The 14,432-nt window shown below is 35.7% G+C and overlaps 2 protein-coding genes across 2 annotated transcripts; both read right to left on the bottom strand.

Moving 5' to 3' along the window:
- Window positions 1-5,159: 5,159 nt before the first annotated feature.
- On the bottom strand, window positions 5,160-9,844 carry LOC121995857 (peroxisomal membrane protein PMP22-like). Its single transcript, XM_042549630.1, has 7 exons — window positions 9,685-9,844; window positions 9,506-9,604; window positions 8,461-8,562; window positions 8,291-8,366; window positions 7,001-7,071; window positions 6,822-6,907; window positions 5,160-5,579 (listed from the first exon to the last, which is right to left on the bottom strand). The coding sequence occupies exons 1-7, from the start codon at window positions 9,754-9,756 to the stop codon at window positions 5,525-5,527; spliced, it is 561 nt and encodes a 186-aa protein (XP_042405564.1). The 5' UTR covers window positions 9,757-9,844; the 3' UTR covers window positions 5,160-5,524.
- Window positions 9,845-10,736: 892 nt separating this feature from the next.
- LOC121995856 (50S ribosomal protein L28, chloroplastic-like) lies at window positions 10,737-13,014 on the bottom strand. Its single transcript, XM_042549629.1, has 2 exons — window positions 12,649-13,014; window positions 10,737-11,360 (listed from the first exon to the last, which is right to left on the bottom strand). Exons 1-2 carry the CDS (start codon window positions 12,917-12,919, stop codon window positions 11,128-11,130), a joined length of 504 nt encoding a protein of 167 aa, XP_042405563.1. The 5' UTR covers window positions 12,920-13,014; the 3' UTR covers window positions 10,737-11,127.
- Between the last annotated feature and the right edge of the window lie 1,418 nt (window positions 13,015-14,432).

The following is a 14,432-nucleotide window of genomic DNA, read 5'->3' as shown; positions in this document are numbered from 1 at the left end:
AATATGTTATCCATTGTTGATTTTGATTTCTTCAAATGTATTAAAATATTATTAAAAAATTGACTAAATCTTATATAGTGTTATTCATATATTCTGCATACTGGTTAAAAAGTGAAGAGAGCGAAAAATATAGGAGAAAAGAAAAACGGAAGAAAAAAATCAAATTGTTAAGAGGGTAAAACAGGAATGACACTTAAAAATGTGTCCTCTTTGGTAAATTGTAAAGTAACGTATGTCTTTTAGTAAATTTAAAAATTTAGGTGCACACCAAGTAAAATTAGAATAATATAAAGTCATTATTATAAAAACTAGCAACTAGCTTTTAGTTATAAAAACTAACAACTTGTTGGACCCCGTGGTAGTTTTAATGTGATCAACCAAGTTGGTTAGGTCCTGCTGTATTTGATCCCTGCGTCTGAGTGTGCAGGAGCTTAGGAACACAGGAAGTCGAGCGGAAGACGCAGCTAGCGAGAAGGACGGCATGGGAAGGGAGCTGACGGGCTCGGTGCGTCCGAAGGACGAGGAGCTGCGGAAGAGTACTCCGGTAGGCGTGAAGAGCGTGCATGGCGTTCGAGGGACGTGAAGCCGGGACGGAAGGCTGCTCGAGGAGAAGGCCGGAAATTGAGTTCGGGTGAGCCCTATTTCGGTTGGCCGAAATCACCCAAACAAACGAAGCTTCGGAAGACAAAGTGAAGAAGAAAAGGAGTCAAAAGAGGCTGGAAGTTACTGTAGCAGAAATTACTGTAGCAGGAACATTGAAGGCGCCTTGAATGGATTGTTTAAGGCGCCTTGAGCAGGCCAGTTTGACCGTTTGCGCTGCGGATAAAGTTTTATCCGCAGATTGAGTTGGAGGCGCCTTAAACCCTGTTGGAGGCGCCTTGGACTCTCGGGATAAGATTTCTAGGGCCTATATAAAGGCCCCTGGAGCTAGGAATTCAACAAGAACTCAAGCAATCAACTGTGTAGTGTTTCCTAGCAATAGTTCTGTGCTTCCAAAGTGTAAAAGGCTTCTCCGCCTTCAGAGAAGGAGAATTTTTCTACTGCGCTTTTTCTACTGCCCTGGATTAACAACCTTCTTAGTTGTAACCAGGTTAAAATCCTGATCTTCTCTGTATTTCTTTATTTAGCTTTTATTGCTTTATTAATTTATCACTATTGCACTAATTGAGTTGAAAGTACGAGGAGTGTATAGTTTAATTTTTGTTTTCAGCAATTCACCCCCCTCTTGTCGGCCTCCGCTGCACCAACAAGTGGTATCAGATCCTGATCGCCTCAGAAGGACTAACCGCCAACTGAAGCACTACGATCAAAACGATGGCCGGAGCGAACATCTATCCCCCGAAGTTCGACGGAGACTTCGCCACCTGGAAGCGCAAAATGGAGGTATTTTTTAAAACCGATTTTGATATTCTTATTACAATGAAATATGGTTTTGCAGCGCCGAAAGACAAAGAAGAAAACACATGGAGCAAGAAGGAACAAGCCGATTTCGTCGCCAACAAAAAGGCAGAGTTCCACCTGCTCAGTGTGCTGCCGCTGCAGGAGGTAAATCGGATCGGAAGCTACGACTCAGCGAAAGATCTCTGGGAGAAATTCACGAAGGTACTTCCGAAGCGAAGCGCGACATCCTCCGGAACCAGTTAACGAACCTCCGGATGAACCAAGGCGAGAAGGTAGCGCAACTCCAAGCGAGAATCAAGGAGCTGATAACACAACTAACGAACCTTGGAGAAGAGGTAACCAACCGGGATTCTATCCAATATGCGCTCAATGCCTTCCCGAGAACTCCAGAGTAGGCCTCCTTAGTAGATGCATACTACATCTCTAAGGACCTCGAGGTAAGTACGTTAGAACAATTATTTTCAACTTTTGAACTTCATGAATCTCGAGTTTCAGAACCCAACGGAGCAGAGAAGACAAGTCAGAACATTACCTTAAAGGCAAAGATGAACAATTCTGACTCCGAAGCCTCAGTCGACGAATCTGAAGCGGCACTACTGGTAAGACGCTTCAATAAGTTTTTCAGTTCTAATAAATTTAAATCGCAGAGGCATCATCGAAAGAAGAGGACGGTTCGTTGCTACAACTGCAACTAAGAAGGGCACATCAAGGAGGACTGCCCAAAATTAAAGAGAAAGGAGAAAGAAAAGGAAAAGCCAAAATACAAGAAACCAGAACCCTCCAAGTACAAGAATCTGAAGGCTACTTGGTCAGATTCATCAACCTCTGAGTCGGACATCGAAGAATTCTCAGGGTTAGCGCTATTGGCGAACCATCAACCGGAAGAAGACTCAAGCTCAGAGATGAGCATCGATGAAGGGGGAGGAACATCAGAAGAAGAAAGCAGCAGTGAAGGGGGAGTGTCACCAGACCAGGTAAGTAAGGTACGCAATCTAACCCCAACTCAATCTTTTAAATTTATCAAGTCTCTTTCTAAAGAGTTAGATCAATTAGAAAAAGAGAATGCTGAACTAAAGTTGAACCTAGCAAGAGCATGCCCGTTAGAAATGTAGGATCATCTAAAATCAGAAAATAAAAATTTGAAATTAGAAATTGAAAAACTGAAATTTGATGCATGCTTAAATCAATTTCCAACTTCAAAATTAAAAATTTATAGTAAATTAAATTGGTATATAAGGAAGCATCAAGGTCAACTTAGAAAAATACCAAGAAACTATGTACCCCTAGATTTTTGAATAATCCTATAGGAAGGAACCTCTATTAGGTTCCAAAATCTGTGCTTAATTAATTTTTTTTAAAAAAAAATTAAAAGCTTACAGTGAGAAAATTAAACATTGAAATTCTTTATGGAAGCTTTGTTTAAGGAAGTGATTATTGCTCCAATAACCAAGAAGGCCTAGTGCCTCGCCACGACCTGGAAGCTAAAATATTGAAAGAAAATGTTTAATTAACTTTCTGAAAAAGCATTAAACAAGAATTAAATAATGCTTTGAAAGTTTATCAAATATTTGTTAAAATAAACAAAAATTCCTTAGAAATTTTTTTTAAAAAAATTCTAACTTAATTTTTTTTAATTAAAAATTTTCTTCTGGAAAATTCTAATAGTTCATTCACTTGACTTAGAAATTTTTTTTTAGGAACATTTGAACATTTACTTAGGATTTTTTTTTCTTAGAAATTTTTTTTAGAAAATTCATTTTAATTTAGCAATTTTTTGACAAATTCATTTTTAACTTAGAAAATTTTCAAAAATTTTTATCTTACTTGAAGATTTTTAAGACCCCATTTTTTGCTGTGATCAAAGGGGGAGAGAAAAGTACAAGTTCAGGGGGAGTTAGAGAAAACTTAAATTTTTTTTAAAAGGTGTTGCAATTTTACTAATTGCAAAAAATTATTCTTAACTTGTTAGTTTAGTAATTTTTCTTTAAAATTACTGTTTATGTCTGTTTTTAACCCTAACTTAAACTTGGGTTAATGCACATCAAAAAGGGGGAGATTGTTGGACCCCGTGGTAGTTTTGATGTGATCAACCAAGTTGGTTAGGTCCTGCTGTATTTGATCCCTGTGTCTGAGTGTGCAGGAACTTAGGAACACAGGAAGTCGAGCGGAAGACGCAGCTAGCGAGAAGACGGCACGGGAAGGGAGCCGACGGACTCGGTGCGTCCAAAGGACGAGAGAGCTGCGGAAGAGTACTCCGGTGGGCGTGAAGAGCGTGCACGGCGTTCGAGGGATGTGAAGCCGGGACGGAATGCTGCTCGAGGAGAAGGCCGGAAATTGGGTTCGGGTGAGTCCTATTTCGGTTGGCCGAAATCACCCAAACAAACGAAGCTTCGGAAGACAAAGTGAAGAAGAAAAGGAGTCAAAAGAGACTGGAAGTTACTGTAGCAGAAATTACTGTAGCAGGAACATTGAAGGCGCCTTAAACACATTGAAGGCGCCTTAAACATATTGAAGGCGCCTTGAATGGATTGTTTAAGGCGCCTTGAGTAGGCCAGTTTGACCGTTTGCGCTGCGGATAAAGTTTTATCCGCAGATTGAGTTGGAGGCGCCTTAAACCCTGTTGGAGGCGCCTTGGACTCTCGGGATAAGATTTTCAGGGCCTATATAAAGGCCCCTGGAGCTAAGAATTCATCAACAACTCAAGCAATCAACTGTGTAGTGTTTCCTAGCAATAGTTATGTGCTTCCAAAGTGTAAAAGACTTCTCCGCCTTCAGAGAAGGAGAATTTTTCTACTGCGCTTTTTCTACTGTCCTGGATTAACAACCTTCTTGGTTGTAACCAGGTTAAAATCCTGATCTTCTCTGTATTTCTTTATTTAGCTTTTATTGCTTTATTAATTTATCACTATTGCACTAATTGAGTTGAAAGTACGAGGAGGGTATAGTTTAATTTTTATTTTCAGCAATTCACCCCCCTCTTGCCGACCTCCACTGCACCAATACAATTAACTTTTACACGTTTTAGAAGTTATATGTTAATTTCTATACTGTGGATCATGATTAAATAATATTCATTTAAAAATTAGTAAAGGTTACGAAATCCAAATCATTTATTTTACCTGCTGAAATATTATTTTAATTAAAATATTATTTTAATTAAGTTATCACTCAAATAAATAAAATTTTATGATAAAACCAATGTTATTAAAAGTAACAACTAACTTCTAAGATGCTAACTTTTAATGGTCAAATGATTAAATAATCTATTATAGAAACTAGTTATTAATTTCTACCTAATTAAATGAACAAATAATATAAGGATATTTAGACGCATCATTTTAAATGAGACGTTATTTTAACTTTAATAAAAAATGGGACACACATAAAAAATGAGACGCCCATATAATAAAAACACAAATGATAAATGCCCATTTTATTTTTACCCAAATATATTTGAAAAGAAATAAGAAATTATTAGTAATAGAATCAGTACAGTTTTTACTTGAATAAATAATATAATAATATCTTTTAGAAGAAAGAAAAACGATACTGAAATCGAAAATATTCACTGAACAAAGATATCAAATTGTAATAATCCAAAATACTTGATACGAATGTTACCCATTTATGCAGGAAACAATATCGATAACAATTGTTCCTTGATGAAGGTCTCCAAAAAGGATCGTTATAATTAAATCCTGTTCAAATTTTACTAAACAAAATAAATTAGCTGACAATAATTTTATAATGATTGAATATGAGAAAATAAAATGAGAATCCACATGATATAAAGATCGAATACAATATCAAATACTAATAGCCCCGACCAAGAATGAAGCTAAATGAGTCTAAGTTGGGCCAAGTTTGATCGAATTATAGCTTAGTTGAGTTTAGCTTGACTGAACCACCCGAAGATATAGCGAGTCGCATCAGTTGTTTGAATCCTGTTCGGGAACTAAACTCCACTCAACCATTAGTCGACCGGAGTTCATCCGACTCAAACCCAATTTTCAATCAAGGTTAAAGGAAGATTACCTTAGCTTAGACATAACACAAGCTATTATAATTCTACAATAGATAGAAAATTAAGTTGTAAACAAGAAGTCGACCTTCTGATCCAATTTTATGCCTTCTTTACAGTAGCAGCTGATCGTGCTTTTAGGTTCAGAAAAACACCCCTGCAAAAACAGACATAAGAATAAAAATCAACCTCGATTATAATATGACATCAAAAATAGATAAGACAATTTTTATATTTTTTGCCAAAAGAAAGGTAGAAGAAACACAACAAAGGAGGCATGGTAAAACAATTTTATGATTTATAATCCCTGTGCTTTCAAGTAAATTAAAAGGCAAAACCCAGACAAGAATATGTTGAAATGAAGTTAAAGTCACAGGGGAGAGATTCAACAGCCAAGGCAAATGCAAAACTCTATAAGTAATGAAAGGAAACTTTCATGGGGAACTTTTTGGTGTCACATCCAGAATTGAATGGAGAATGAGATATTTATTAATAAATGTAATATAACTTTAAAGTTTTCATCAAATCTGTTACAATTTTTTTTCTAGCCTATCACAACATTTAAGTTTCATAATTAAATTTAGCATTTGTCGTTAATCCATCTAGTTTCGATCAAAACAGTGATTTAACATCCACATAGCACTTTGGCAACCCAGCAAGTTGCATATAAGTTCTTCAAAATCTAGCACATGACCAAAGTTATGTGAGGTGAGAGAGATAAATAACAAGAGAAGCAAACTGTGCTAGAGTTTTTCACATTATGTGAGAATTTGGAATATCTACATTATTTGATTTGATTATGTTTTCATCATAATTTAGGATTTTCCACTATGTCAACTGAAACTCCAAAGTTATACTAGTGTCATTTACCTCTAGCCATCAAAACTCTGTGAACAGATTTTTTTTTTTTCAAAACATAAGTTGAAGATTTCTAAGGTATCCAAATGATCCGTTTATTGTATTGATTAATATTTTGAATTAATTATATGAAAAATAACTTTTTGCTATTTCATTCATCTGTGCCTATTGTAGAGCTTGGAGGATGTGCATTCTTTGACTAAATTGACAAAATCATGTGTAATTGAGTACTGAAGGTATACACCAAAGACTTAAGGAGACCAAAATAGAACTGAACATACTAAAAGTGCAATCTCTTTGCTGACAATGCAAGTTGCAAAAGAACAAACAAATGTCACCATATCATAAAGTGAGTTGTGTGGGACTTCGGTTGCACACTATTAGTAGAAGCGAATTGAGCATTAAAGAAATGGCTACACGTTTTGGGATCTTTGATTGCTAGAGTTAATAAACCATCATTTTGATCCATGATGATCAAACATTTACAACAGGAACTCTTTAAGTAGATGTATATTAATTTTATGGATAAAGAAGCACAAACCAGCAGGAAGCAACAAAGCTGTGGAACAGGACGCGTAGCTGGAGAGGCATGTACTGATAGTTTATCCACCCAACTATTGGCCAAAACTGTACATATGCAAATAAAAAATCCAATAAGAAATACAGTAAGAGCATGAGACATGGCGGCATATTAAAGAATACAATTCTAAAGGATGATACCTTCCATGCAGTCAATTGGATGGATGGGTAATCATTCCTTATTTTCTTGCTCACTAGGCTAAATGACCTTCCTGCACTTGCAAAACATGTAAAAGCTTGACTAAGTTCATCTTTGAAATCACAAAGTACCTAATGTTCACAGAGGTTTCAATAGTAAACATCCAATAACGCTGCAGATGGATAATGAGAATATTCAAATAAAAACACCGACAAGAAATTTAGGTTGATATTGAATTGTAGCAAATGAAAAAGACTACTTGAAGTAAAAGAAAAACATGCATCCAAAAATCAAATAATCTGCATAAATTTGCACTTGAAACAGTTACAAGAATTGAAAGAAATAAAGAGAGTAGTTACGTTGACATCATGAAATAAAAGTGCTAGTGGATTATTCTTCTAAGTTATTTGTTTGTATGCTTGTAGTTTTCCAGCAATAACTATAGTTGGTAGATCTTCAACTGCTGGGGATTTCTTCTAACTGTAGGTAGATCCATTTGGTCACATTATTGATATGAAAATGATTCAATGTTGACATCATATAAGATAGATTCACTTTTATCACCTCATTGATATGAAAAAAAAATCACCACTTATCACCTAAATAGGTTGAATGTTCTTCCTGCACTCGCAGAACAAGAAATGGCTTGACTAAGTAATAGACTTCACAAAGTAGCAAATGTTTTCAGAAGTTTCAACAGTAAACGTCCAAAAAAGTAGTTAGTGTAAAACACCAAAAAGAACTTCAGGTTAATACTGAACTGTAGCAAATAAAAGGGCTCCTTGAAGCAAAAGAAAATCATGCATCCAAAAGTCAAATAATATGCATAAACTTGCTTTTGAAACAGTAATTTAAATTAAAAGGCATAAAGAGGGTAGTTATTATAACATCTTGAAATCAAAGTAGGTCCTAGTTGATTACTCTTGTAAATAGTTTTCCAGTATTAACTAGAGCTGGAAATTGTTCAACTGCAGAGAATTTGTGCTTAAAAGATAAATAATCTTTGTCACATTATTTATAACAAAAACATTCAATACGTATAAGCCAACTAGAAGTTTTTGATCCGGACAAAAAATTGAGAGTTATAGACACATGACCATCAGCTATCTGGGAAAAAGATGAAATAAGTTTATTAAGAGAATAAGATTCAAAAGTGAGTTAAAGGAAAACAGAGTAATTAGTAACAAGCATAGAAAATTATAACAAAAAAAGGTTTCAAACCAAGAGTAATTAATTTAATGGAAAAGTTATATGGCGATAACTTCACGTAGGGAAGGTCATAGAATGCAAACCTTCAACAACTAATCCATAGTATGCCATAAAAAACATGTTATTCCACGGTGAGGTTGTTAGTTGTTCCAAAATTACCTGATCAGATAAATTTCTTAATGAAAATCTAAAAAAACACAGATATATAATCAGGATATCAAATTACTTGATGAGAACATATACAATAAGCTACCTTTTTGGCAACAGTTTCATTTCCTTTCTTTCCCTTAAAAATTTTTTCCATAAGTTTGTGGAGGAAGTGGCCGAAAGGTCCAGCATAGATAAAACCATAGAGCTGCAAAATGTTTACAATTTGCATAAAGTGAAAGAACAAAAAAAAATGCTATCAAAATAAGATAAACTTCATTCGGGGAAAAAAAATCATAAACTTCTGCAGCTTAATCAAACAAAGATTATTGCTATAAGATACAATTGTGCATTTATTAAATATCAAGAAACATTAATCATGGTTGCACGACTTTAAATATGTTCAAGTAAAAGAAACTGATGAAGACAGTTAGGTTGGTTACAAATGCACTCTTAATGGTATTCAAATAAATTTAAAACTAACGGCCACTTTGAAGAATGTACAGCATATTTTGCAGGTTAAATTTGAAAAGCCATAGACAGTGACAAACAATCTTGCTCTTCACTTTCTACTGCTTTTTTCTACACATAGACGCAGTTCATTCCACTTTATCAATTGATCAACATTATAAAGAATGGACAATGAATAGCAAACACCAACTGAATAGATGCATTATAAATCTTCACTTTCCTCCTTCTTGTAAGTCATGAACAATCTAAAATGAAAAAATTGTGCATACTTTATTGTGTATTTCACAATAAATTAAAATAACGCCGACAAACTTATAGAAAGGAAACATACTCACTACAAAAATTGCAGCGCTGAATGCTTATAGCAGCACAATTGAACTTGTCCACAGAATTCATCCATCAGCAAATTAAAATTTGAGACAGATATAAACTACTCCCGACGAAACCAGCAGAGAGCAAAACTAGTAGATTTTGCAAAATGATATAAAACAAACAAGTTCTCACTTCTACTACTGATGGAACATAAGAGCACAGAATCAATAAAATGAGGTTTCAGGATGCCTATAGTTCAAAATGATATTAAATGATATATTTTTTCCCCTTTCTGAACAGAAGTCCCGAATTTACCAAAGAACAAAAACAAATCCAATGAAAAAAAGGGGGGAAAACAAATCATTTACCATGAGGAGAAGCAACCTTCTCAACTGGAGCTTCTTGACCCCGGATATCTTCTGCGCGATCGCGTCGCTACACCCGGCCAAGATCCCTGAAGTGATGGCCTGCCATGTATCAAACACGATGATAAGAAGAACAAAACCGATCAAAAAAAAGGAACAAAGTTTGAGACATCAACCCGTACCTTCGTTCTGAGGGGATGGAGCTGTAGTTGCCGAAGGTAACGCTGCCATGCCACGAGCACGATCTCCGACATGACTGCGATGGAGCGAAGCGAAGGGGAAGAACGGCAAAGTCAAGGAAAGAGAGGAATTTTAAAAGACTTGTGAAAATTATAGAAAGGGAAAATTTTAATTTGCCCCTCTAAGTTCGCTTCTCTCGGTCAAAATGATCCTTGTCATTTCATGCTAAACATTAACGCTTTTAATTTGTCTAATGAAATAATAAATATGTACTCATAAAAAAAAAATCAAATCACATATTAAATTAGGAATCATCTTCCATAATCTAACTTGTTGGCAGTGACTATCAAATGGATCAAATTTTCTTTATAAGTACAATTAGTACAAGGATGAATTCATAATTTATTTATAAATTGACTTTCAATCAAGATTTGATTCCCTCAAAAATCAAAATAATAAAGATCCATCTCCAAAGTCATTATTTTTCTTTCTTTCTATTCATGTATGGAAACTATATGTTAAACTAAATTCAGTGTTAATGGTAGGGTGTGAAAATTGAAGGGAGGTAATTTTTTGATATTGTGAAATGGTAAATTACTTGGACTGAAATGAAATTTGAGGCAAGGACGGTTGTAAAAAGAAATAAAATATTAAAACGGACAGGTGAGATTGAGAAGGTTAGGCGATATTATTATTTATTTGCATATATAATATCAAAAAATTGAAGGATTGATTTGTTACCATTATGGTTATTTAGAAAAAAATAAAAATTGAGATAATTAATTTTATAGCTATTTAGAAACTTTTAATAGAATTTTTAAATATTAAATTATATATTTTGATAAGTACACTATAACTTAATCAGTATTAGTCAAACAAATATTAAAGATACACACACAAGCAGAGAAATACGCCATCAATTTACAAGATCTTTTTCCTTGATCCTTCTGATGGATATCAGACCTATTGTATATACAAACACACACAAACAGATACATCAATAACTATACTCCTACAACAACAATATCAACAAATACAACAATAAAAGAAAACATAAAAAAAACATCTATTTTGATGTTTTATTTAATTGCCAAGAAAAATACCCTACACAAACCAAGCAGCACTGAACTCATCCTTGTACAGTGATGTCATTTGAACTACAATGTAAAACATGCTTCGACAAATTTATTCCAGACATGTTTCAGTAGCTGAATCTGAATTAGACTATTTGTACTTGTGTGGAACAATCTCTGGAGAGATAATGTCTATCCTAATTAGTAAGACATGCATCACACAAAGCATTTTGAAATCTTTTTGTCCTGGTAAATTTACAGCCAGTTGGAAGTAGAAATGACAATAGCCAATGAACTAAGAAGTGAAAATCACCTCGACGATTTTATTAAGCGATAAAAGGGAGTAAAGGCATGGCCATTGGTAATTCAGGTTCATTCTTTTCGGAGGTCAATTCCAGCCTTCTTAGCAACAGCATCCAGACCATTCTTCTCAATGGTCTTCAGTGCCTTTGTTGACAAGCGTAGTTTTACGTATCGTTTCCCTGCTTCCCACCAGATCCTCTTGTACTGCAAATTGACAAACTGGAGCTTCTTTGTCTTGTGGTTTGAGAAGGAGACTTTATTTGCTCTGTTAGCCTTCTTCCCGGTAAAAGGGCACACCCGGCCTGAAAGCACAAGGAAGATTCATTTGTCATCTGAATGTAGGGCCAAATTATCCACGAGGAATACCAGGTTAAGGTGCCACAGTAACACTTGGCTTTTGTAATTCACTTTTGGCTCGAAGAAATGACTTCAATTGCAGTGTTAAATAGAGAAAATTAATAACTCGCGCTCGTATTAGTTTGTAAAATAAATCACATGGGATAGACTAAAAGACGAATTTGAAAGAAATGTGCTTATATAACCAACATGTAAATGATAGCAGGATATAATTATCTAGACAACAATTTTCGTTCAAATAAACCAACAAACTAACAACTTCAAAGTAAATCGCCTAACCAGATAGGGATCTGATCAAAGCTCTTGGAATGGCTTGAGACTGACTGTATTGATCTGAATCTAGCGAAACTCATCGGATAAGACAATGGTATTCCCACAAACTTTGTCAGTGAGTCTCTTTCCAACAACATAATTAGTAGATTAGTAGCAGATGTGGTCAAAACATGACAAAAGTCAATTCAAATTATTTAAGATACTGACTGACCATGGAAGTCACTTGTGAAAAAGACCTAAAAAGGATCCAAGAGTGGTCTATAGTTATGGATCATTGAATGCAATGATCGATCAAACTCATGCACATAACATGTGACAAGAAGGGACACATCTATTAATCTAACTTGATTGTTGGAGTGTGACCCTGCTGGGCAATTCTGGGCATCCCTTTGTTTCATCTCTTTCAAGTGCAAGCTTGGAGGCAAATACAATCCCATCAGACCTTCAAAGAAGGGTCGAACCAATGCATACAAAACTTCAACCATCATCACTCTCTGTCTTAAGCATTAGATATGTTGAAGTATTCAAGATTAAGAAGAGTAAAGCAAGATGCAATGCTATATGAATACCTTAAGAACAATGTGATCTAAGAGATAGAAAATTCAACAATTACAATTGGGAATAAAAACAGTCACCATTTGCAAATATTTGCTCATGAATCGACTAAGATGTTGCTTATAGGCATTGTAAACAAAGCCAACGTTAGGTTTGAGGTTGCGTACTAAACAGAGAGGGAAAGCAAAAAGCCATTCAACGAGACAAATCTTATATAAATCTGAAACAGGGTGCTACTTCAACTCCTAAGTTGGCTCTCGAGGGCGTAGTCTATTAAATGGCATGCCACAAGCTTCACGTCTTAACCAAATGTTCGTCCTTTATCCATGGATATCTATAATGTTAGGAATTCGAAACGAATCGCCCAAATAAAACTATAACTAATCGGAAGAGGCGAGTCATTACGAGCAACAACGGGGCCAATTGGAAGCTTGTGAGGAGCCCGAAGTGAAGGGAGACTGGTGGTGAAGATGACAGGGAAGCCGACCAACTGGGACCTGCCGAAACCTAGTGCTCCAGCGGAAAAAGTCGTGGCGGGAGAGAAGCTTCCGGAGGAAACCCTAAGCTTGGAGGCGGACGAGGAAGGAGGAAGCAGTGTGTGCCGGTGCGCCCTGGCGAAGAAAAGCGCCGTCGGAGGCGCCGCCATGGGCGCCGCCGCCATGGGCGCCGCCGCCATGCGTTGCGGTTGTCCCGGCGGAGGAAACCCGAGGAGAGGCGAGTGGAGGAGGGAGGAGCCGAGGCAATGGAATGGAATGGAATGGATGGACAAGAGCGAGACGAGATAACTGATAAGGGGTTGTCCCATGGGCCGATGGACAACGGCCCAATTTAAGTCCATTTCCCGCGTTATTTAAGCTTTTATACATAAGATGGCGGATATGATTTTAATAAGAGAGAATGATGAGAGGGGTAAGTGTGATGAGAGAAAAAGTATGATAGGAAAAAAAGAAAGTGTGAAAGTGTGGTGAGAGAAAATGAGGAGAGAGAGTGTGATAGGAGAGATTGGTGGAAGAAAAAGTACAATGAAAAAAGAAAATATGATGGGAAAAAATGAAGAGAAAAAAATATGATAAGAGAAAATGATGAGAGATTGAGGAGAGAGAAAGTGTGATGGAAAAATGAAAAGAGTGAAGGTATGATGAAAGAAAATAAGAAAAAAGAGTTTGATGGGAGAGACTGAAGAGAGAGAAAGTGTGATGAAAGAAAATAAAGAGAGAAAGTATGGTAGAAGAGATTGAGAAGAGAGAAAGTGTGATGAAAAAAATAAGGAAAGAGTGTGTAATGAGAGAGAAAGTATGATGAAATAGAATGAAGAGAAAGAGTGTGTGATGGTAAAGAATGCAGGGAAAAAATGATAGAGAATGTGTGATGAGAGAAAAAATATATTGAGAGAAAAAATATAATGAGAGAATGAGGAGAGAAAAAGTATAATGAGCGATAATAAGGAGAGAGAAAGTGAAATAAAAGAAAATTTGAATAAATATATTAAGAGTATTTTTGTTCAAAACTTAATTTTCATTCTCATTCCTATCAAAACTCAAGAGAAGAGGTGAGTTTCATTAATACCCAAATTTTTGGATTTCATTTCAAAATCTTGATTCTATTCCTATTAACCAAATACAAGATTTAGGAATGAATCAATTCTTTTATTTTTAAACTCCTTAGTCAAACGTCACCTAAGTCTTTTTTTTTTTTTTGATAATCCCAGTTAGTCGCACTGACTATCTCTGGGGGTGATTGACCCAGTCCTATGGAATTTTCTGACCAATAATCAGGATAAATCGAGAAGCGCACGCGACGATCAACCCTAAACCCTAAACGCCACTTAAGTCTTGTTAATACTTGTGATGGATAAGGATGATTTACTTTTTAAATTAAATGTCCTTCCACTTTCTTCATTTGATTATGGGGAGAAACACTTCAAGTGAGCAAATTGGCTGAGGGTTTCATATTGATGAAAGTTATTGGATTTTATAATACAATATTGGTGTTAAAGTAGATCTGTTATATTAACAACCCCTTAGTGTTGGCTCTACGGATATAGAGGGAGGTACATGCAGGTACACAGGCATCAGGCGTATAGTGGGATAAATCTCAGGTCGTCAGTTCCTGAGAATCGACCCTTGACCATTACGTCAGAGATGTCATGTGTCCATCGTCTGTGCTATGCCTTGGGAACTACGGTATTT

Source organism: Zingiber officinale, chromosome 6A (assembly GCF_018446385.1).
Source record: "Zingiber officinale cultivar Zhangliang chromosome 6A, Zo_v1.1, whole genome shotgun sequence".
NCBI classification, from domain to species: domain Eukaryota; kingdom Viridiplantae; phylum Streptophyta; class Magnoliopsida; order Zingiberales; family Zingiberaceae; genus Zingiber; species Zingiber officinale.
The sequence above is the reverse complement of the archived record's forward strand: the minus strand, read 5'-3'. Positions and strand labels throughout refer to the sequence as shown.

What these genes read in the sequence shown, in the direction of transcription:
- LOC121995856 (XM_042549629.1), bottom strand. Translation starts at nt 12,919, where the DNA reads ATGGCGGCGGCGCCCATGGCGGCGGCGCCCATGGCGGCGCCTCCGACG. An exon ending in AATTGGCCCCGTTGTTGCTC is followed by an intron (nt 11,361 to 12,648) that starts GTAATGACTCGC and finishes TTGTGCTTTCAG; the next exon opens with GCCGGGTGTGCCCTTTTACC.
- LOC121995857 (XM_042549630.1), bottom strand. Translation starts at nt 9,756, where the DNA reads ATGTCGGAGATCGTGCTCGTGGCATGGCAGCGTTACCTTCGGCAACTA. An exon ending in ATGAAACTGTTGCCAAAAAG is followed by an intron (nt 8,367 to 8,460) that starts GTAGCTTATTGT and finishes TTATCTGATCAG; the next exon opens with GTAATTTTGGAACAACTAAC. An exon ending in CTATGGATTAGTTGTTGAAG is followed by an intron (nt 7,072 to 8,290) that starts GTTTGCATTCTA and finishes TTGCAAGTGCAG; the next exon opens with GAAGGTCATTTAGCCTAGTG.